The 24,145-nt window shown below is 35.0% G+C and overlaps 1 protein-coding gene across 10 annotated transcripts in view; it reads right to left on the reverse strand.

Annotated features, from left to right (window-relative positions):
* The window catches only part of IFT80 (intraflagellar transport 80), a 106,340-nt gene that overhangs the window by 13,026 nt on the left and 69,169 nt on the right, over positions 1-24,145 (reverse strand). For 9 of the 10 annotated variants that reach the window (XM_049710515.1, XM_049710508.1, XM_049710511.1 and 6 more), the window contains 9 exons: positions 20,013-20,131; positions 16,166-16,240; positions 12,329-12,492; positions 8,464-8,528; positions 6,685-6,820; positions 6,086-6,233; positions 4,585-4,756; positions 3,573-3,662; positions 3,310-3,482 (listed from right to left, as the gene is read on the reverse strand). In XM_049710515.1, coding sequence (XP_049566472.1) covers positions 3,310-3,482; positions 3,573-3,662; positions 4,585-4,756; positions 6,086-6,233; positions 6,685-6,820; positions 8,464-8,528; positions 12,329-12,492; positions 16,166-16,240; positions 20,013-20,131 — 1,142 coding nt within the window. Of the gene's footprint in view, positions 1-2,512; positions 2,599-3,309; positions 3,483-3,572; positions 3,663-4,584; positions 4,757-6,085; positions 6,234-6,684; positions 6,821-8,463; positions 8,529-12,328; positions 12,493-16,165; positions 16,241-20,012; positions 20,132-24,145 lie in introns of all 10 variants that reach the window. The other variant, XR_007477649.1, reaches the window with a different exon arrangement.

Below are 24,145 nucleotides of genomic sequence, written 5' to 3' on the forward strand. Positions count from 1 at the left end.
AAGAGTTTCTTAGCAGTTATAATTACTTCTGCTGATTATCTGAAGTCATTCTTATCCAGTCTTTGATATTTATGCTAAAAGTGATGGGAAACTATGGGTTTCATTTAAGTGAGTCAGGGGTCAAGAGTGACATGATGATTTCCACTGTGAAAAGATCACTATGACTACAGTATGAAGAATGGACAGGAAAAGGACAAGGTAGGTGCAGAGAGACCAATGATGATGTTTTATTAAGAAAAACTTGGATCAGGGAATTCCCTGGCGGTCCAGTGGTTAAAACTCCACACTTTCACTGCATGGGGTGTGGATTCAAGCCCTGGTCGGGGAACTAAGATGCTCGCACGGTGTGGCCAAAAAAAAAAAATAGAAAGAAAAAAGAAAAACTTGGATCAGCTTAGATAAGGGTGCTGGTAGTAAAGTGGATGAGTGCCAGAGGTATTTGAGAGGGAAAATGGTTGGTAATTGGAGTATGGGGGAAAGAGGGTAAGGAAAATGTCAAAAGTAACTCCTAAATTTCCAGCTTTGGGTAGACTGAAAAGATAAGATAGATTACTCTGGAAGAGAACCAAGTTTATGAGGGAATAAATATAAATTTGAACTCAAACATATGAGACAGCCAATGGAAATGCTGAATAGGCAGGTGGATAACTGGGTTCTGGAAGCAAACATGGGCAGGACAGAGGGCTAGAAGAGAGATGCATATTTGGGAGCCTTAAGTGTGTAAATAGTAATCAGGAGCCTTGAACAACGCTCCTTGACGTTTATTGACTTACCAGGCAGGCATAAAGGTCTACCAGCATTTGACCAACCCATTGGTTTATAGTTTAGATGAAAAACACAAAGCATAAGAAAAGGAGATGCCAGGTAGATAGGGGGAACAGAGGAGCACCCAGCATTCGTTCTCTCTCCCCATTATATCTCTTTGTCCCTCTTGTTTTCCCTCTCCCTGAGATCTAATATCTTAAGGCAGAGTCATTTGCTGAAAACTGGAGGAGGGGAAGAGGCAGCACAGATAGCAGGATGTAGGGATAGTAGGGAAGATGTGAAGTTAGCAGCAGAGAATAAGTATAGTCACATGACCTAAGTCTCAAAGGATCAGAGATTTTACAAGAGAAGTAAAGATGGGGGAGGCAAAAAGGACACCAACTGCACTCACACCCAGACCTAAGGAATGTGGAGTCAGAGAGAATAAACTGACTCCATCTGAGAGGACTGGTAGGGAAGGCGTGTCCTCTGGAAAGAGGTAATTTTCACTTAGGTCAAGGAGGTATGAGAAATGTTCAAAGGGCTGTATTATAGGCCATCAATAGGAGCCATCAGAGGCAAATGCTTCACAGACCTGCTCTGATATTTATATACTGTATGTATCTACACCCAACGTTTGTAGAGGAAGTGCAAGGCAAAATGATTAAGAGTATTGCATAAAGATTAAGAGCATGAAAATTAAGTACCTACTATGTATATAGATAATATAAAATGATAAAATGTTTCTATCCTTCTAGAAGTGTATAATCTGAAAGGTGAAAGGTGACATAAAATTTACAAAGATAAATAACAAAAGAGGTAAACATCAATCCTATAAAACAATGTAAGTAGTAGTATCAGCAGTATATATTTTATTGCGGTAATAGCAGAAAATTCAGGTCCTCTTTAATACTGGAAGACTTAGGTTCAAATCCTAGATCAGCCAGCTACTTATGAGTAACCCTCAACTTCCTCATTTGTATAGTGTTGTGATGACCAAATAAGATGATATAAGGAAAGTGTTTAACACAATTCTTGGCACATGATAAGCGCTCAATAAATAGAAGCCTCACTATTATTAATGACAATAAAATGGAATTCCTAAGTAGGTTGCAAGCTTTTTAATATAAGGATGATTTTTAAAATATCTGTTATACTATATGGTGTTCAGAGTGCTATATAAATAGTAATGCCTAACATTTATCAACATAAACATTTTCTCAAAAGTATCAGTTGAAAATATGCTGTGAACACCATTCTTCCCTATTTCTCATGGAACTCATGGCTTAGTAATGGTATATACAATTTTCTGTTAGTTCTTTAATACAGGGTTTTAAAAAATTATTCATACTGTCTCTTTCCAAAATAGTTACTTTAATATTTGTGAATTATGAATAAATTGAGGATAAGAACAATGGCCTATTCATATTTGTAGAATCTAAAACATCTTTCATGATCCTTTGTATAGCCAAACAATGACAACAAATTTGTGAAAATAAAGGATAGAGACAGGGTGGCTGAATTGTATGAAGAGTGTAGATAATTAATGTATAAATTAAATAAAGAGACTATAGTATGTCCATAACAAAATTAACTACCTTTTGTTACTTTTTTAGCCATTTTGTTACTTCTATTCAAGGGGAAGATAGAGATAGGACTATAAAAATTCTAATCTGAGGGGATTATAAGTAAGGGGCCAGTAATTGAAAGATTTATGGGTTATTTTTGAGCACAGAGAGAGACGAAGATGATGAAAGACATTTCAAACCTGGAAAAGTCAACATGCCAGCTTTGTAACACAGTAACTTCAGGTGCATATAAGCACTACAACCTTGTTCACTGAGAGAGACATACCTGAGAGAATGAGTAGAGAAACCTAATATGTCATAGAGAAGAGCAGCCTGCCACTCAGCCTCAGAAAGCAACCTGTCCAAAAGCCTAAGGCAGCGGGGAAGGTTACTGACCACTCCTCGTTACAAATCCTTTGGTATCTCTTCCTTAGCTTCACAAATCTTCCCTGGCTCCTCTCTCTGCCTGTCTGACTGCTTTACCCCAATCTTTCAGCAGATTTCTCTTTTTTTTCACCCATCCCATAAAAATAGTTTATGTCTTCTCACTCCTCACATTCCCCAGGCAACTGCATCCATTCTTCTAGCTTCCATTCATTTGCTGATGACTCCTAAATTGACATCTCTAGTTCAAATCTTTCTTGAGCTCCAGGTCCAATAATCAACTATTATCACTTATCTCTTCACAAATATTTCAAATCTAACATCTCTTCCAAATCTGCTAATATTCTTACTACCATCTATCCAGTTACTGAAATCAGAAATTCTGGAGACATCCTAGACTCTCTTTTCTTCTTCACAGACAACTTCTAATCAATCATGATTCAGAGAAGGCAAAAATCTTTAATGGCAAACTACTCACAAATATAAATGTGAATAAATTCTTATATGATACTAGGAAACAAGTACAGTGGAAGATGTAATTTACTAAGTGGTCGGTAGAAGAATACACTAAGATCAATCAGGTTTTGGAATTGATGAAAAACATTTTTATTACCTTTCCCAGTTGTAGAGATTAATATTGATCTGAATCGCTTGATAAACAAGGCCAGCCTGAAGAAGTACCATTTCAGCCTCCTGTATGTTCCCACTAAACATTAATATGTGGGCCATTTTTGATTCTTTAGATGGAAGATTTTTTATAGAATTGATGTATTGAACCTTATCAATCTAAAAAAAAGGAAAATATTTGAAGTGAATAGTAACAAATTACGGTAAGAAAAACACACAAACACATACACGTAAGTAAACATTATTTACTTCACCAATTGCTGCGTAGGCTATTTCTGCAGTAGTCATATCTCGATTAGCGACTGCCATAGCAGCTAGGCAAGCCCACATGGTTTGCTCCTAAAGTGAAAAATGAGAACAATTATTTCAACTACAGGGCTGAACTGCCTTAAAATAAACAGTGAATTAAAATAGAATAAAGTTATATTTTAATGAAAAATAAAAAATCACTGAGCACAGCACTGAAAAACCAATAATTTAATAGGTTAATGATGTGGAAATTTCATTGTGGCTACTTTGTTAAAATATATTAATAACACAGAGAAAGTTTTGAATAAAGTTTTTTGAAAATGTTCATTTCTAATTATCAAAGGTTTATTTTGAACTTACAATATACTTTTACCATAATTCAAGGTTATAAGCCCTCCAGTCTTTTTGATGAGATGTCAAATGCAACTACAGGGAACCAGAGAAACAGTGAGTTTCTCAGACAACTCTATTATAGCAGATTGCCACCAACAACCCATTGTAAGGAAAAGCATCTAAAAGTCTTCACGAAAGTGTAGTCTAAGGGAATTAACCAATGTAAAACAAAACAGTTCTGCGGTCAAATATGCTTGGAAAATACTTGATTCAACCAGGTTGGGAAATGTTGATCTAAAGTAGTGAGTGGTTCTTAACCTTAGCTGTACAAATAATCTGAGGAACTTAAAACTATGCCCAGGCTCACTGGATCTAATAAATTAGAATCTCTGTGGGGGGTAGAACTTGGGAATCTGACTTTTAAAAAAAAGTTCCATAAGAGGTTTTTATATGTACCAGTAAGAAGAAACTACTCACTTAAAGTATAGCTTCTTCAGAGAATAAATCACACAACACCTATCTCTCTGTATCACTCATGTCTTCACTTATTAAAAAAAAGATGTGATCCCATTTGCAATTTTTCCCGCCCTTAGCTCTTACTATTTCTCATTTTGCACAAAGATATTATATAAACTAATACACAATATATACACAACTATGGATCTGAAATGTAAAGTACCTTAACAAAACGACAAAGTCTTACAGCATCTTCCCATTTTGAACTGCTTACGTATTCGTGGAGAATAGCAGGATATGGTGATATGCTGATGTGAATCAGTGAGCCATCAGCTCTTCTTATAGTTACCTGATTTCCAACAAAACTCACGATATGGGGATTTTTACTAAATTCACTGTTGAAAAAAGGAAAAGTGCAATTTATATTCTAAGGAAAATTTTTCATATATATTAAATTTGGGGAGTTGACCCCTGACATACATATGAAATCTCCAACCTCCAAAATGCACTCCCAAAAAAGTAAACTCCAGGGAGAATGTATGTATATTAAACAAATATTTGAATCTAACTAGCAAAATATACAAACATTTTAACATGGCAAAAAATTATTACATATTTGAGAACTATGCCTAAAAGCATTTGAAGTGATTTTTTCTAAGTCTTAAGGTAAATCACACAAATGATTAAAGCACTTAGCTTCAGCTTTTAAAAGTATAAACATTAAAAATTAGCTGATTCCAGGATTATTTTCTCATAATAACAAGAGATGAACTTTAAAGAGACTAACTTCTCTCCATTAGTTAAAAAATTTTTTATAGAATACCTCTCTGGTTTTGCTAATGTTGTGAGCTTGAATATTAAAAATGAACTCAAAATAGATTTGAAAATGAAGCTAAGATTTGGAGTTGAGAAGCCTTTGTACCTAGTTTGTCAAGAGTGAGAGACCTCCTTGCTATTTCTTAGAGAATTTAGGAATATAAATGCATTTGATTTTCTGAAGAATATAAAAAATTTTAAAAGCTTTTCAGTATACATTTTTCTATATTTAATATTAATTTAAGAATTCAATTCTAGAAAGACATACATTCCTGAAAGTCTCAAGGTCAATGATAATCTGGGAAAGAGTAAAGGTTGTCACAAAGTTATATATCACAGAAAAATCTTAAGAGTGCCTATATTAAAATAACTAAACCACACTGAAAAAACGACCTGAGTTACCATTAAACAACAGTAAACCTGAAAATTATATCCATATAAGGAAAAATTATATTCATTTAAGGAATAAATAAATAAAATAGTATTATCTGACCCTTTCAACTTGATTCCATCACTTAAATCTCATTAAACTAGTTTTAGCTGAACAGTTTTTTTGTTTGTTTGTTTTGTTTCTTTTTTCTTTTGCCGTACGCGGGCCTCTCACTGTTGTGGCCTCTCTCGTTGCGGAGCACAGGCTCCGGACGCACAGGATCAGTGGCCATAGCTCACGGGCCCAGCCACTCTGTGTCATGTGAGATCTTCCCGCACCGGGGCACGAACCCGTTTCCCCTGCATCGGCAGTCGGACTCTCAACCACTGCGCCACCAGGGAAGCCCTAGCTGAACAGTTTTATTTGGTTGACTAAGTAAAGTGAAAAACATCTTGCAGGACTTAAATTAGAGGCAGAAACACAACACTCTGTTAGTTTTATTTACAACAATAAACAATCCTATGCAGTAAAATGTTACCTTGCATCCCTTTCATATAATGTTTTAGGCAAAATGTCTCTGTCCACATAAACCGTATTGGGGTAATACCACACTGTAAATCGAGTATCTTGAAGTCCACAGAGGATGTTGCATGTATCACTCCACGCCAGAGTATGCACCATTGTTCCTTATTTTAAAAAGAATGTTAATGTACTATTAGTTCCATTACGTATTAAAAATACAACTTTAAAATCAGCAGATGTACAAGACCCTAAGTAACTGCTTGTAGGTATGACTATTTTCTGATCATATAATGGTGAAAACGTACAAAAATTCACATAAAAATTTATGGAAATAAATTTGAATATTTTACCCAGAACCATTATATTTTTAATCTACATGTCTTTCTTTCAATGCCAAGTTAGCTGTAGCAGCTAAAGACTTGCTGTTAAAATGGAATTAAGTAGCATTTCATAAGAACATACTTATGAAGTAACATTTCGTAAGAAATGTTATGAGACCAAAGCATTATTCATAGATTCATTCAAGTAAGTAAGCTATTTAGTATAATATACGACAGAGTAGATCTAAGACAACTGAAAGTAATCAAAAATTTAAATGTATTACAATTATTTTACCAAGTTTGATAATTTGTTCTTCCTTCCCAAATCGTTTCACTGAAGTGATACAGAGATCTCTATTTTTATCAATGAAAGCAATTTTTCTATCATTGGTAAGTCCCTTTTGATCTAGAGCAATTTCCAAAATTTCATTCTAAAATTAAAAAAAAAAAAGAAAATTCTGGGTTAGTTTTAGTGCTTGACATTAGATTGTTTTAATTGTTTAATTATAAGAACATTTGTTTATTTAAAGATCAATTAAATATCACTTACCTACTCATAATGATAAAATGTCCCTGTTAAATAATTTAACTGCTAATATACTAATAATTCAAAAGCTAAAGTATAGTTACTTTTTTTTAATTTACAAGGGAAAGATGCCTGTTAAAGCACTATAAAATAATGTATATTTTGAAATTCTGTAAGCTGAAACACATTTCCATGTGCGTCCATCACTTGGGCACAAGTTAAACAAATTCTGATACATCCATAAAATGTTATACTATATGGTGGGAAGAAAAAGGATTGGGAAAGCACTTTATGTATTGATATGAAAATATCTCCAGAAACAGAGTGTTGTGTGAGAAAAGCAAAGTGCAGATATATATGTTATATTTTTATAAAAGAAGGAGAAAAGAACATATATCAGTTTTGTCTGTGTATGCATTAAAAATTTCTGGAAGGATATAAGGAGATTAATAGTGATAGTTACTTATTTTGGTGGAAAGGAACTGTATTGACAGGTATAGCAGGCATACTTTTTCACTTTATGCTTGTTTATGCTTTTCTGTTTCTGAACCATTGAATATATTTGTTATTTAACTTTAAAACTAATAATTACAAAAAGAAGAAAATAAAAGATAGGGTAACACTTCACTGGTAGCACTGAACAATAAAGTTAAAAGCATCTTTAAACCCTAATACATCATTTATTAGAAGGATAACTCAAAATGTGCTCATTTGTTTATTTTAAGGCTAAAAATCAGAAACCAATAAACAGTTCACAATTCAGGGTCTTTTTGTATTTCTATAGATTTTTTTTTCCAGTTTAACTACAGTCTTAAAATCTAAAGAAAATGTTGGCTAAGAACAGGTCAACGGGGACTTCCTTGGTGGTGGCGCAGTGGTTAAGAATCCGCCTGCCAATGCAGGGGACACAGGTTCGAGCCCTGGTCCAGAAAGATCCCACATGCCGCAGAGCAACCAAACCCATGTGCCACAACTACTGAGCCTGTGCTCTAGAGCCCACGAGCCACAACTACTGAAGCCCATGTGCCTAGAGCCCGTGTTCCACAAGAGAAGCCACCGCAATGAGAAGCCCGTGCACCAAAATGAAGAATAGCCCCCGCTCACTGCAACTAGAGACAGCCCATGCTCAGCAAGGAAGATCCAATGCAGCCCCAAATAAAAATACATAAATAAATAGATCTATTTTTTTAAAAAAAGAACAGGTTAATGGGAAAACTATAAGCTGTTTTGAAGTATAAACACATTTTTATTTACTGATTCTATAGGTGCTAAAAGTTTAATCAAGATAGAACATTTTACTGAAAAGCAGTGAAGAGCCTGAACAAAAAACATATAAGTCAGATTCTTTTATTCAGTTAATTTGCAAATATAGCTTTCTATTACAGAATTTACTCGTGTTTAGTCTTTATGATATTTTAGGCAAAATACTCTATATAGAACACACACTGGTTTTAAATATAAAACTAATTTCCATGTTTTCCTCCTTAAAATGAAAACATTAATTTAAAAAAATGGCTATTTACATTAAAAATAGCTAATATCCATTACCTTATGAGAAAGAAGCTTCCCATCTCCCAGTGGTTTTCCAGTTGATGCCTCAAAGAGGAAGATTACTTGAAAAAAAGTGAAGTATTAGTTGATGTATTACATTAGAATTTTTATTAGTAAATTTCTATGGAGTTATCATAATCCTAATGAGAAATTATTTAGCTCTTCGGACCACAGCATACCTATCAGCACAGAAGAGCAGCAGCCTCAAATTCCTACTTAGTAATGAGGTCATATTTCTTAGTGGAACTGAATACGTCTTCCTAAAACATACATTCCCTAATTAGAATTGTTATTAATGGTATGGCATCACCGCACCACAGGATCAACAGTGGCAAGTCCAAATCTGGATGTAGTTTGTAATTTTCATAACTCTGATTTAGACCAACATAACAACCCAGACAATCATTTTACAAAGGAAAAATATGTTGAGTGCATACTATACAACCATGCAATGTGTTATGTACTCTTCAATTCCCTGTGGTCGGTACACTAATGTGTAATAACTGATTTGTGTGGTCTTTGTCCTGGGTTCCAGACACAGGTCTTCGTCAACCCTTGGAATTTTCTGATTGATAGGAGTGTCTTTGTTATGCTAACCGAGAGACTCTTGGTGATTCCCTAGATAGCTTCAGGATAGGGGCTGGTCACCTGAAAGACCAAGCACGTGATTATAGAGTTTGGACTTTCAGCTCCCTGAAATGGGAGGGGAGCTGGAAATTGAGTTCAATCATGTAGCCACTCTTCGACCTATTACAACTTGATGTTCAGCCTCACTACACTGATGCAAAGGCTCTTGCATGGATCACCAATGACCCCTATGTTGCTGAATCAGAGTCTATTTTCAGTCTTCAAGAATCTACTTCTAGTCTTGACCTCCCAGCAGCACTGGATACTCCTGATCATCTTCTTTCTTGAAACTCTTATGTGGGCTACAAAAAACACTGTTTTCTCTTGATTCTCTCCTATTTTGGACCATCCCTAATTCTCTTTTGCTATTTCCTCCTCATTTGGTGATCCTTTTTCCTAGGTTTTGTTTTAGGTCACATTTTCAAGCTATATACTTTCCTGGATTATTTTCATGACATCAATCATTATCTAAAAAATGATAATTCAAAGTTCTCTGTTTCCAACCCCATGTTAGATGTTCTGAGTAGGCCAAGTTGTAAAAATTACAGTAGATATTGTATTGAAGAAGCCAGGAACAAAAACTGTCTCTGTCCCTTTCTCTGTTTCACCAAAGGCGTTCATAATTCTTTCTGGTTCTAAAATTCTATGAATTATGAAAGGATTAAATAATAATTAAATAATAATTAAATAATAATGAAATATGTTTCAGATGTGAATTAACTGTAGAAAAATTCAGAATAAGGTATATTCAGTTGGAAACGTACATACTTTATTATAGTTTCTATCTAAAATATGTGGTGTTGGGACTTCCCTGCTGGCGCAGTGGATAAGACTCCGAGCTCCCAATGCAGGGGGCCCGGGTTTGATCCCTGGTCAGGAAACTAGATCCCACATACATGCCACAACTAAGAGTTCGCATGCCGCAACTAAGGAGCCGGCGACCCACAACTAAGGAGCCCTGGAGCTGCAACTAAGGAGGCCGCCTGCCACAGCTAAGACCTGGTGCAACCCAAATAAATAAATAAATAGATAAATAAATATTTTTTTAAATAAATAAGTAAATAAAAATAAAATAGGTGGTGTTGAATAAGAAAAGTATAGAAAGTTCATAGTGATCACTGGGATTTTCAAATTTAAGTTTACTGAAGACAAAAATCTGACTTCCAAATTATTATTAACGATTACACAGCCATCTTGAATCTGTCCACTATCTAGATACTACTGTATTTCATTTCATTCTCTTTCCTCTCATTTAGCCAGAAAGGAAGTCATTTAAAAACAAAACAATTACCAAATGTCCTCTCTCAGAGAAAGCCTAAGGCATAAAGAGAGAGAATAGCTCTACTTAGGAGAATTATATTTCCTACCAGTATGAGAGGTGATGCTATCTGAAAGTACTGAAAATTAAAAAGTGGGACAGTTTTCTAGCTCCTGAATTAGGTCTTCCATGGCATGACCTCACAAAATTAATAATCAGGTCAGACTTTTTTTTTTTGTAACATGTCACAGTAATGAACAATGTTTGTTCAGCAATATTTATTAACAGAGAATAACAATTATTTACTATCTTTCCACTAGGCTTTAGGGATATCTCACTCTCATTCTTACCTCATTGGCTCCTCGTCCTTTTACCCATCTCTAAATACTGATGTGCTCAGTCACTGGTCCTCTTCTCTGTCTATACTCACTTCCTGGGTGATTTCATGTAGTATCGTGGCACCATCTACACACCAATGACTCCCACATTTATATCTCGTCCCCAACTCTCTCCTGAGCCCTGGACTTTATCCTGTTGTTTCCTCTCCAACCCTGCTTGGATGTCTAAGAAGCATTTAAACTTACCATGACCAAAACAGAACTCTCTGGGTTTGTGGACCTCCTCTAAACTTCCTCGTTCCCCATCTTTCATCTCGTTCATCCAGGAAAATCCCTAGGGTAATATGCTTGCCTCCACTCTCTCATGCCAACATCTTTACCATGGCCAAGTCTTTACATGATCTGGTTCCTACTTATCTATCTCTCTGTCTTCTCCTACCACTCTCTGCTTTGCTTGTGTTGACCTAAGTCCCATGGCCCTCCAGCAGTTCCTTTTTTTTTTTTTTAAATTTATTTTATTTATTTATTTATTTTTGGCTGCATTGGGTCTTCGTGGCAGCATGCAGGCCTTTCTCTAGTTGCAGCGAGTGGGGGCTACTCTTCACTGCGGTGTGCAGGCTTCTCATTGCAGTGGCTTTTCTTGTTGTGGAGCACAGGCTCTAGGCACGTAGGCTTCAGTAGTTGTGGCATTCAGGCTCAGTATTTGTGGCGCATGGGCTTAGTTGCTCCACGGCATGTGGGATCTTCCTGGACCAGGGCTCGAAACTGTGTCCCCTGCATTGGCAGGCGGATTCTTAACCACTGCACCACCAGGGAAGCCCCTGGCAGTTCCTTTTATGTGCCAACAATTCCCATTTGCACCTGCTTGTCCTATGGTCATTCCCCTCCCCCACCTCTAGAATTCTCCATTCCCTCATCCTGCATTAATTTTCTTCACAGCATGTATCCGTGGCTGACTATATTTGTTTGATTTGTGGTCTTATGCACTATTGTATCCTCAACTTCTAGAAGAGTACTTGGCATACAGTTAGCACTCAATACTATTTGTTGGATACATGTTCTGATACAGCATTGCCTTAAAAAAATGGTTTCACTCATCTATGGAATTCCAAAACACCTGACACATTCATATTTATTTATAAACACTAATGTGGCCTAGATTTTTATATGAAAATTTAAAATTATTCATAACTTTCTTCTACTTCATTAGTTTAAAAATATGTAAACATAAAAATATGAATATATATAAGCAAAATAAATAGTACAATGAAGCACAATATTTACTATGTTACTAAATAAAGAAAAAGGAAATAGTTTAAAAGGTCAATAAACTTAAAAATTAACATACATTTTTAGGACACACAGTCTTGAATTCAAACTCTATACCAACAGCTACTGAATATATAAGATTTATTCCTTACAACTAAGCTTTGATGCTGTGACAATATCTATTTGTTCCATCAGTTGGGAATAATATGACAACTTTAGTTCTTTAATTGATTCATACTTAGGAAAAATTAGGAAGCTCATAATTCTTTCATATAAAGTTAACATAATAATAGATGAGAAAATGAAAGTTAATTGATGAAAATTTTACAGTGTTAACAAATTTCATGTAAAATTATAAAAATGCACTTACTTTTTTCATCAGCTTTGTCTTTTATTGCTATGGTATCATTACTCAGAGAGACCGTCTGTGCATTTAGAATATCTGTTCTCATTCCAGGAAATTTTGGAGAGGAAAGGAAGCGCCCGTCATAAGAATATAAATAGATACCACCACCATCTACAAGAAGAAAATGTCTAAAAAATAAAGAATAAAAATATATTTTCAAATAGGAGTTTACTATAATTTCATTTTTATATTAGAAAATAGCTTATGCTTTGGATAAATCTTACAATTAAAACAATAGTAAAACATAAATATATAAAGAATGAAATATAAAACAACCTGAAAAGTCAACATTGGTTGTTTGGTTTGTTTTCTAGGTTTTTGCTTTTTCATGGAGGTAGGAGAAGGAAAAATGAAAAGGCCCATTAATATTATAATTGTAATTCATTTCCTTCCCTAAAGAAGCATCTCTATACAATGGCAATAAAAAAATCGTGTAATTCACAATTCAGTGATTTTTTTAATGTCAGATGCTATTTGTTTCATGAAACAGTATTAGTACATATTTCACAGTTAAAGATTATGGTAAAGGGTTTCCCTGGTGGTGCAGTGGTTGAGAGTCCGCCTGCCAATGCAGGGGATGCGGGTTCGTGCCCCGGTCCGGGAGGATCCCTCATGCCGCGGAGCGGCTAGGCCCGTGAGCCATGGCCGCTAAGCCTGCGTGTCCGGAGCGTGTGCTCCGCAACGGGAGAGGCCACAACAGTGAGAGGCCCGCGTACCACAAAAAAAAAAAAAAAAAAAGATTATGGTAAGGATCATTAAAATTAAATTACAGTACTAAATTAGATTAAATACTTGTTAAAGTCCTAAACAGTGAAAATTACTCAAAAATTAACATCAGAGCCAGCATTTATTAAAATAAGATGTTTTGACTTTAAAACAATATGGTAACCATCAGTAAATGTGTTCATATCTAAAAACACATTTTTTGTATCAGGGACTTTGGTTCATTTGCTGTGTTGACCGCTCTATTCAAGGCATAGGGTCCTGTATAGTTTATTTTTTATTAAGTCAAAATGTAAATATTTTATGGCTGCTATTTTTTCTTTCAAAATTTATGAACATTGCAAAAAATAATTCAAACAATACAGAGAAAGCAAAAGATCTCCTGCAATCTTCCTACTTCCATAGAGATAACTTATGGCAAAGTATGGACACACCTTAACTTTACTTAACTCATTCCTGACGGACACTTATTTTATTTCAAATTATTCACTGCTTTAAAGAATGTCTAAAGTATATACACATCTCTGTATGTTTACATTACTTATTTCCTTAGTACAATATAACTTCTAAAAATGCAATAATTCGATCAAAGGGCATATACTTTTAAAAATTTAACATATATTGTTAAACTGCCCCTTGAAAGGTTGTATTGATTTACACTCATACTACTGCTATATTGGAGAGCCTGTTTCCTCAATGCTGAACACATTATTACTTTTTTTTAAAGAAAGTTTCCACTTTATTTTTATTTATTTATTTTTTTTCATGGTATGCGGGCCTCTCACTGTTGTGGCCTCTCCCGCTACGGAGCACAGGCTCCGGACGTGCAGGCTCAGCGGCCATGGCTCGCGGGCCCAGCCGCTCTGCGGCATATGGGATCCTCCTGGACCAGGGCACGAACCCGCGTCCCCTGCATTGGCAGGCGGACCCTCAACCACTGTGCCACCAGGGAAGCCCCCACATTATTACTTTTTAAAATCTTATGTTCAAGACTTTAATATCCTTGATTCAGAACTTTTTTTTTTTGGCCACGCCAGGTGGCTTGTGGGATCTTAGTTCCCCAACCAGGGAATGAACAGGGCCCTCGGTGGTGAAAGCACAGAGTCCTAACCACTGGACCTCCAGGGGATTCCCCAGAACTATTTCTTGATTCAAGAATTGCTAATTGTTCTTTTTTGCTATGGAAACAAATAGAAAATAAACATCAAAACAAAGTTAATATATAATGAATACCAAATATGTACACTTGAATTAAATTAATACTTGAGTATTGGTGTGTAGCTTATTTAATTGAAGGGTTTGGCCCTTACACATTAGTGTATGAAAACAGTATTTGCTAATGTTGACAAGTGACACATCATATTAGTATATATTCTTTCTTTGTCTCAGTACTAAAAGCATTTTCTCTTCTAAACAAGATACTAAAGCTTTAACTTCCTTGTGAGTAAACACTGTTTCAAGGGGCAAACATTTCTAAATGTACAAATAAGACCAGCAATGGGCAGTAAATAAAATATTCTTTAATTACGTAATCATTTATGCCTTTACTAATTAAGAGCATATTCAACATACATTTATATATAATATATAAAGAAATAAATTGGTTTGGAATTGTTTCAAGTAAAAAGAATTTAAGAAATAAATAAATAAATCACTGGTTCAACTTCATTAAACAGCTAATAAAAAATTTGACACAATTATTTTTTTGATCACTCAATGTCATCAATATGATGATCATACTCTTCAGTAACTATGTAACTGATAGCTTTGATACTCACGAGAATCTGATGGTGCATCAGAATAATTATGCTATTCAGCTACGCGGTTCTCTGCTTTTAGTTTTCTCATGCTCCCTTGCCAGGCGGTCACTTTTCTTCCTGTCATTGTGCCAGCCTCTTAACAACTCACCAGTATTCCTCTTCTGGTTTGCTATTTATAAAAGACTATGGGGGACTTCCCTGGTGGCACAGTGGTTAAGAATCGTCTGCCTATGCATGGGACACGGGTTCGAGCCCTGGTCCACAAAGATCCCACATGCCGCGGAACAACTAAGCCCGCGAGCCACAACTACTGAAGCCTGTGCACCTAGAGCCTGTGCTCCACAACAAGAGAAGCCACCACAATGAGAAGCCTGCGAACCACAATGAACAGTAGCCCCTGCTCGCCGCAACTAGAGAAAGCCCACGTGCAGCAACGAAGACCCAACACAGCCATAAATAAATAAATAAATTTATTTATTTTTTAAAAAAAGACTATGGGCTAGAAAACCTGATAATAACACTATTAAGAGCTGCCTAGGTGGTGAGTAAAGGGATGAGGAATAAAGTAAATTGTTTTAGTGAAAAGATTTCATGGGTAGCTATCTTAGGTAATTGCTGATTATATTTTCATACTTTATTTCTGGTTTTATTGAGTTGTAGTTATCTAACTCTGATCTCTGATTCAGTAGGGTATCACTGTACTTGACAGACTGATAACTTTCATGGAAAAGTGTGGGTTCCTGAGTAATAGCTACTCCTACTTTACTCCAGTTAATTGACCCAGAGTTTCTTAGTCCTGTATACACAAAGTCTTGGTCGAGAATATTATTTTTCAAACTTCAGATCACAGCCTAGTAGTAGCTCATAAAATTAATGAGTTTCAACCAGTATTTAAAAACAAAAACAGGGCTTCCCTGGTGGCGCAGTGGTTGAGAGTCCGCCTGCCGATGCAGGGGACACGGGTTCGTGCCCCAGTTCGGGAGGATCCCACATGCCACGGAGCGGCTAGGCCTGTGAGGCATGGCCGCTGAGCCTGTGCGTCCGGAGCCTGTACTCCGCAACGGGAGAGGCCACAACAGTGAGAGGATCGCGTACCGCAAAAAAAAAGAATGTAAAGAAATTCTGAGACCAAAAAGTTTCAGAACCACTGATCTAAGAGCTTATTCTCTTACTTTTTTTTTCTTTTAAAATAAAGAAACAGATTGATTCCAAGTCACAAATGTACCATGCTGTAAATGGCATGCTTTAAAGAGTGCTTTACTGCAGTTTAAAATATTTTAACCCCAAATTAAATAGTGAAACATGATAAACAAATTACCTTTCTGCCTGCAAAATTAAACTAACAGTTCCTTCTTTGAGATCAAATATAAGTGGTGTATTCCAGTTCTTCGTACTGAAAGACAAATAAAATGGATGTTTATTAACACTTGAAATACCAAATACTTTTTAATAAGTAGATGGGTACTCATTTTAAATGAAGTATCTTTAGTTTCACAGTAACTCTATATATATTTCTATTACAGCACTTGGTGCATTGTTCTGAAATTACTCACTTAACATGTCTGTATCCCTGACTAGAAAGTGGACTCTGTGTCCCTAGCACCTGGCACATAGTAAGTACTCAATAAATGTTTATTCTAGGAGCCACAATATGCAAATTGAGGAATCATAAGTTCAAGTTCTGTCATTTATTAGCTCTGTGATTGGGCATGTCATCTAATGTTTCTCTTTTGAAAAATAGTAGCAGCATAGTATAGTGAAAAGAGGATGGGGTTTTGGCTAGACAAATCAGGATTAGAAATCTGGTTTCACCACCTGTCGGCCATATGATCTTAATAAGCTTGACCTAAAGAACAGTTTTCTTATTTTTAAAATGGAGATAATGATGACTTACCTAAAGCATCTAGCTAACTGCCTACTGCATAGCAGATACTGAACAAACAAACACTATACTAACAATAACATGATGAACAATTTTTCCTACAGGTCTCCCAATGTAAATGTTGAGCTGAATGAAGATTTCTGTGAAACATTCTGTAAACTGTAAAATACTGTATTAATGTAAGCTATGACTATGCCTATTGAATAAACAGATGAATGAATGAAAAAATAACTCCTATGATTTTTATGATGTAATATGATTCAAAGATCAGGATGGGTGGAGAGAACATTTACAAACTGAAAAACCCATCCCCAAATAATCAAAGGTGTTTCATAGTTTAAAATGTTTTATTACTCCTATATATTCTGAATTTCTCTCAATTACTTTCTTAGAACCAATTCTTTAAATCAGATTAAATCTCATATTGATCCAGGAGATGGGGGGAAGGGGAAGGTTGCAGTAAATTGGGGGAAATTAATCTTGGCTAATGCAGAGCCTGATACCCATTTCAATGAGTAAATGCATGCATAAAGCCAAACAGTGAGTAAATCACTACTAATAATTAGTAAGTCTGAGGTTCACAGGTACGATAAAGCTATGTACTTTTGTACTTTAGAAAAAATTTCACAGCATGCTCATTTATGCAGTCATCAGAATTAACGCTCATTCTTTGTCGAGAGAGCTGATACAAATAGTGAGTATGAGGTTTTTTTAATGTCCCCTTACAAAATATCTGAGATTTATGACATCTGATATATATACATATATATATATGACATGGAAATATAAACTCCCTAAATCAGAACAAGAGAATTTTCTATACAACTATTTGAAAAACCAAATGAAAATTTAACATAGAATGCTCATATATGGTTTTCTTTGTCTGGAACTTCTTTTCATATAAACCAGTATATGGCTTGCATGTTTGTTTTTAAAATTATATTTTTATTACTAAAAAAAGGGCAACAGTTATTAGGAACTTGAATTCAAATCCCAGCTCTTCCTTTAGTAAAGAAGTTAAGTAATTTCACCTAGGGTAAGTTACTTAATTACCTCTGCGTCCTTTAGTTTCTTCATTTTGTAAAATGGGAATAGTAATAATAATATCCAACACACAGAGTAAATTAGATCATGAACATAAAAGATAGTATAATAGAGCTCAGTAAATAATAGTTGTTATTATCTAAAATACTAGGTATTTTTAATTTAATGAACTATATTTCAGTATGATGGGTCTCAGCATTACTTCATTCCCACTACTGCTCCCTGGTATTTCACCTTAATAAATATTTTGTACCTTCATAAATGTCTTGACAACAAGAGAAGGGAGGTAATGTTAAATCAGAAAAGAAAAAAAGCAATTTAATATTTTGACACATACTACCTGGTATGAGAAAGGTACAGTGACAAAAAAATTAAATAACAGCTTCTAAACTTTTGGTAAATATTTTAAAAAGCAACCTCTCTAATACAAGTAACACATAATGATACCAATCCTACAGATTCAAACATTATGTCCTTGCCATTAAAATTAGTAGAATAAATCCCTCGTTTAGGGCAGTTAAGTTAAGAGCGCTACCTTTCTTCAACCAAACCCTAAACTGAGGAAATCTTCTCTGTTTTCCTCAACCCCATGAAAATTATTCAAAACCCATGTGCACTAAGTGATTGTGAGATTCCTCATATTCTATAGTCCCTTTCCTATACCTCAATGGTTTAACTTGGTAGCTTTCTTGACTTTACCCAAAGCCTCCCTTCTCTTTCACGTAAGAAAAAAAATTTCATGTAAAATTGAGCTGCTTATTTCTTTATCCCCTTTCTCCTTTGTTTCTCCCATTTCATTACTCCAGGCTTGGCTGTTATTCTAAGTTGCAGATTCTGATTAGCAGCAGATTTCCACATAAGTGAGTGACAATTTGTAATATATACTTGTAGCAACTGATACTGTTAATTAAATTTTAGGATACCTTTGTGTTGTGTATTACTGAGCTTTAGCTTACCAAGACAACAGTATACTTTATGTTTTTCAATTCATTTATTCATCCCCAAATATTTATTTATTTAAGTACTTACTACATGTACTGGGTATACAGTGGTGAATAAGACACATACATACTCTACCCTCAATTTTCTATTCAATGATTAAACTATAACCACATAATGTTATAAATATAAGCACAAAATGTAAAAAAAAAAATCTTTATTCACAACTCTTGAAAGTGTCATAGTGGTTCCTTGAGTTTTCTGGATAGTTGAGAAGTCAACTGGTGGCAAACTAGAGCTAGTTTGTACCGATTGTTATACTTTCAGGAATTTTGCAAGCCAACTGTTAGATAAAGCCATTATTTAAAATTAAAATATATAAACATAATTAAGCAAATTATATTCAAAACAAAGATAATACTCAAACTGATCACTTCCAGTTTATTTTATTACATTTTACTATTATCTATGCACTTGAGATTATTTACACCTATTGTTATCTATATGGTGGCAATTCTATATAATAGTTTGCCGCTGTGCATCTCTTCTTAATTCTGTGACATCATATTGGTAGCTTGAAATTGGCCATGGTAGAGGTATTTATATAAGAGAAATGAGCTAACACTGCAAATCAGGTTGTTTGGTTGGTTGGTTTGTTTCCAGAAAGCCAGTTCAATATTTGTCAGCACACACTGAGTTACATAAAAATACCAAGTAAGTTTTTAAAGTTTTAGGTGCAAGTTTCTTGGATGTATTGAGTCATTTCCTGTTTTTTAATACAAAGTATACTGAACATATTTTCTTTCATCATTTCTGGACAACTCTGGATTATCAATAGGAACATTTATGATTACCCTGGACTATATTAAGCCTGAACACCTCCTTGTGTCCTTACTGAACATCTTTCAGCCTGCTGTCAGGCTGCTAGCTGTCCCCGCTACCAGTGGTTAGGTGGTTCCTTTTCCCATCATTTATCAGATGCTCCTAACCTTCTCTGGGCTTTGAAATCAAATTACACTGAAGTCCTTAGAGCTATGAGTAAAGTAAGAGTAAACATTATCTCAGAGAAGGTATTTTGTATTATAAAAGTGATTATTAACCGTTGATGCACAAACTTTATTAGATCTACTTTCCTTACTCGTAGCTTACTTTTTATCACTTCTTGGTTGGTAGTAAGTTCAAGATAGGCAAGGTTTTGAGAAAGTTAAGTTTAAACCAAACCATGTTGATATGAAAGCTTGAAAATAAATTCCTCCTTACAGACAAAACTCTGGATTTTAAAGAAATGCAAGATGCTTACGAGAACACATAACACTGAAGAGACGTTGAAACAACTAAGTGTGCATAGTTCAAAGAGGCTTTAATGACTCTATCACGGAATTCCAGTAAATCCACTGCATCATTAAGAACGTTACGAACCTAAACAAGGGAAAATGAAATACCAACAAACAACATTAAAATACATCAAATTTTAATTAGATAGGTTAGCAAACACAAAAATTTCTATGCATTCTTGATTATCTAATCATAAAAAGAAGAAGAATTCAATAGGAACCAGGCATAAGATTTGGGTATAAAATCATCCAACAAAACTACAGACACAGAAAACTTAGAAATAAGTAGAAAAAGATCTACGTATAGAGATTTCTAACATGAAAGCCAATCTGTATGATGTGGCAGTGGAGCAACAAGGTGAAAACTGCTGTAACAGTGAGATATATAGTCAAAGGAGTATGGCACATAGGAGCTGGAAAGAGACTATATGATTTCTGCCCAAAACAGTAAGAGATCAATAACTTATGAAATATATTTTTAAAATTTTAGGGTTTTTAGGGTTAGATTTTACTTTAAAATTTAAGTTCTAAGGAAAGAGATATAATAACTTTAAAAATCAAAAGTGGAGTAGGAGGTGTCAGTAAAGAAACCAACTACATAGTGAAGAAGCCAAGGTGTGCAGAGGGGTGGAAAGTATTTCCATGCATAAAAACACAGGGATAATATATAAAAAAGCTAAGCACCAACTAACAAATGGCGACTTGCCTATGATAGTCAAAATTATTATAAAAGTTTGTTAACTGATAAAGTTTTTATTTTTTAAAGTTTTTTGACGTTTTTATGTATTACCAGATGGGTAATACATTATAGTAAGAGGTGAAAATTAGAGAAAAAGAGATTAATTTTACTTAGAAGTTAGTGTTTCTTTAAATTCCCCTCAAAATGTTATCATCTTTCTAAATTAACATGACAATTATAGTATTAATGAAGAATAAAAGGGTATGGAAGGAAAAAGAGGAAGATAAAGTCAAACTTCTTCTAAGTACTTCTTCAAATATACCTACAAGGCATATTATATTTTTATTACCTGTTCCCCAACTCCTATCCCCACCAAACTATTATTGCCATGACAAGAGATAGCAGAATTATATACACATCTAATCCTTGACCCAGCAATCTTACTTCTAGAATTCTATACCAAAATAAACAAGCAAAACTATGAAATAACATATACACAGGCTATTACTACATACAGCACTATTGGTAACAGCAAAAGACTGGAAACAGCCCAAATATCTATCAACAGGGGATAGGTTGAATAAACTACATTCACAAAATAGAATAATATACAGCTATAAAAAGGACTGAGTAAGATCTATGGAGCAACCTCCACGATATATTGTAAAACAAAAAAAGGCAAGATGCAAAACAGTGTGCATAGTATTATACCTTTTATCTTATAAAGGGAAGGAAATGAAGATATATGGATTTGTTTATATTAAAAAAACAAAAAATGTAAAACAGTATTCAATAATATATTATTAGAATAATATTGAGATTGGTATTTTAAACTATATTTTAGGATATATTCTAGGATATATTAATGTCTTTAAGAACAAAAATTTTCTTGTAAAAGAAAAGAACTGCAAATAAAAAAATCAAGAGTAAAAGTCCATAATCTTGAATTCTGAACTTGAAACCTCAGTATACACTCATGATATATTTTTATCTGTCAAAAACAAATACATTTTATCTTAATAAAATACATTTTATTTTTTATTTAAAAAATAAATACATTTTATCTAGAAGTAATGATCAAACCAGTAGCAATGAGCACACCTGGATCATGGTCTCTAAATAACATTCCCCTCCAAAAGGAACAAGGCCTTCTTGGAAAAATGGTGGATTTCAAGTCTGGGACAGGAAATGTATCAATATAAGACACCTGGAACATCTTGTCAGAAATGCAAGCAAGCTGTTGAAATCATCTCAAAAGAACACAGGAGTCAAATGGCCAAAGATGGAACCATTGGAGCATTAGAAAGAATAAAGACTGCAATGGATTGAAATATATCAAAAATGTTAAAATCTGCAAGTTTATAATGATAACAACAACAACAACAAAGAAACTCATTGGGCATACCAGGAAACCAATTCGCCATTTGAAAACTGGTAAATAAAGGAAAATAATTCAGAATTTGTCTCACTTCAGAGTAACAAATAGTTGATTAGGCAAAGTCTTTTACAGAAGAATTCTAGCTAATAATTAATGCAGAAGGAATGATAGAATTACAAGATGCAACTCCTGATGAAACATGGTTCTAAACAAGTACCATCCATGGCTGCTAAAAATATTAAAGTAAAAGCCTAATGGGAAACTATCTGACATATGAATCAGACTTATAACACCTGAACACACTGATAAATCTCATCATTAAAAGAGAGATAAGCAGACATGTGTCTCGCAACAGGAAGTGTACAGCATCACCCACAAAGTATTCTTTATATTTATCAAGGCTCTATATCTAATAAGCAGTCTACAGGAAATACAGGGGCTAGATGTACATGTTAAATGTAATCATACCACAGGGATGCAAACAGGAAAATGAAGGAGATTCAACAGAACAAATGACCTGGTTTTGTAAACAAACAAATAAATAAATAAGGAGGAGGAATTGTTCCAGATTTTAAAAGACTGAAGAGACAAATTAAATGCAATATGGGACTTTGTTCCTGGTACAAACCGACTAACTATAAAAATATGTATTGACATGTACCACAATGTTCATTGCAGCTCTATTTACAATCTCCAGGACATGGAAGCAACCTAAGAGTCCATCGACAGATGAACGGATAAAGAAGATGTGGCACATATATACAATGGAATATTACTCAGCCGTAAAAAGAAACGAAATTGAGTTATTTGTAGTGAGGTGGATGGACCTAGAGTCTGTCATACAGAGTGAAGTAAGTCAGAAAGAGAAAAACAAATACCGTATGCTAACACATCTATATGGAATCTAAAAAAAAAAAGGTTCTGAAGAACCTAGGGGCCGGACAGGAATAAAGACACAGATGTAGAGAATGGACTTGAGGACACGGGGAGGGGGAAAGGGTAAGCTGGGACGAAGTGAGAGAGTAGCATTGACATATACACACTACCAAATGTAAAATGGATGGCTAGTGGGAAGCAGCCGCATAGCACAGGGAGATCAGCTTGGTGGCTTGTGACCACCTAGAGGGGTGGGATAGGGAGTGTGGGAGGGAGACACAAGAGGGAGGAGATATGGGGATATATGTATATGTATAGCTGATTCACTTTGTTATACAGCAGAAACTAACACACCATTGTAAAGCAATTATACTCCAATAAAGATGTTTAAAAAATATATATATATATATATATATATATAGAGAGAGAGAGAGAGAGGGAAAATAATGGGAGAAATGGGACCTGTTACTGTAGACAGACTTAGGAGACAACTGGAGAAATGTGAGATATCACTATGATTATGTTAAAATAAAAATAGTTCCTACCTTTTAGACTTTTTTTTAAAGTCTTAATCAAAAAGAGTGTTGCCAGGACTAGTGGTAAAGAAAAAGACACTGATAGGTTTGCTTCATTCTTCCAAGAGTGGGGGAAATGACTGCAGAAGGGGAGTAGTCCGATGGCAGGTGCTTCAAAGGAGCTGGAGTTCTTTAGGGAAGAAGAAGTTATTGTGGTCTGGAATCAGCAATGAGGGGTAAGGAGACAACTACCTGACCCCCAGACCCAGTAATACTTGACATAAAGAAGAAAAACACCTCTACTTAAGAAGGCTGTAGGAGAAACACTGGTCTCAGGAGTCAGCAGGTTTTTTACTTTTTTTTCATAAAAATGTGAAGTGTACTTTCAGCGATAAGGCTGAGCTCTGTCTGCAAGGCCACAGGTACATGCTGCAGGTTGTGCACTGCACAACTCTAGGTCCAAGGGATGGCCCCCTAGAATTGAGCAAACCATGACTGTAGGTGGTGAACCTGTGAGTCTCTCTTTAAATCCTAGGCTGTTCTAGGTTTGTCTTTCAGGGAGGGGAGAAGAGAGCTACACCACAGACCCCATGCTCTGATTTCAGACAGAGACTGGATCAGGCCACTTGTCTCACTTTGAGTCCTTTCAGG

This window comes from Orcinus orca, chromosome 5, assembly GCF_937001465.1.
Source record: "Orcinus orca chromosome 5, mOrcOrc1.1, whole genome shotgun sequence".
Classification (NCBI taxonomy): Eukaryota; Metazoa; Chordata; class Mammalia; order Artiodactyla; family Delphinidae; genus Orcinus; species Orcinus orca.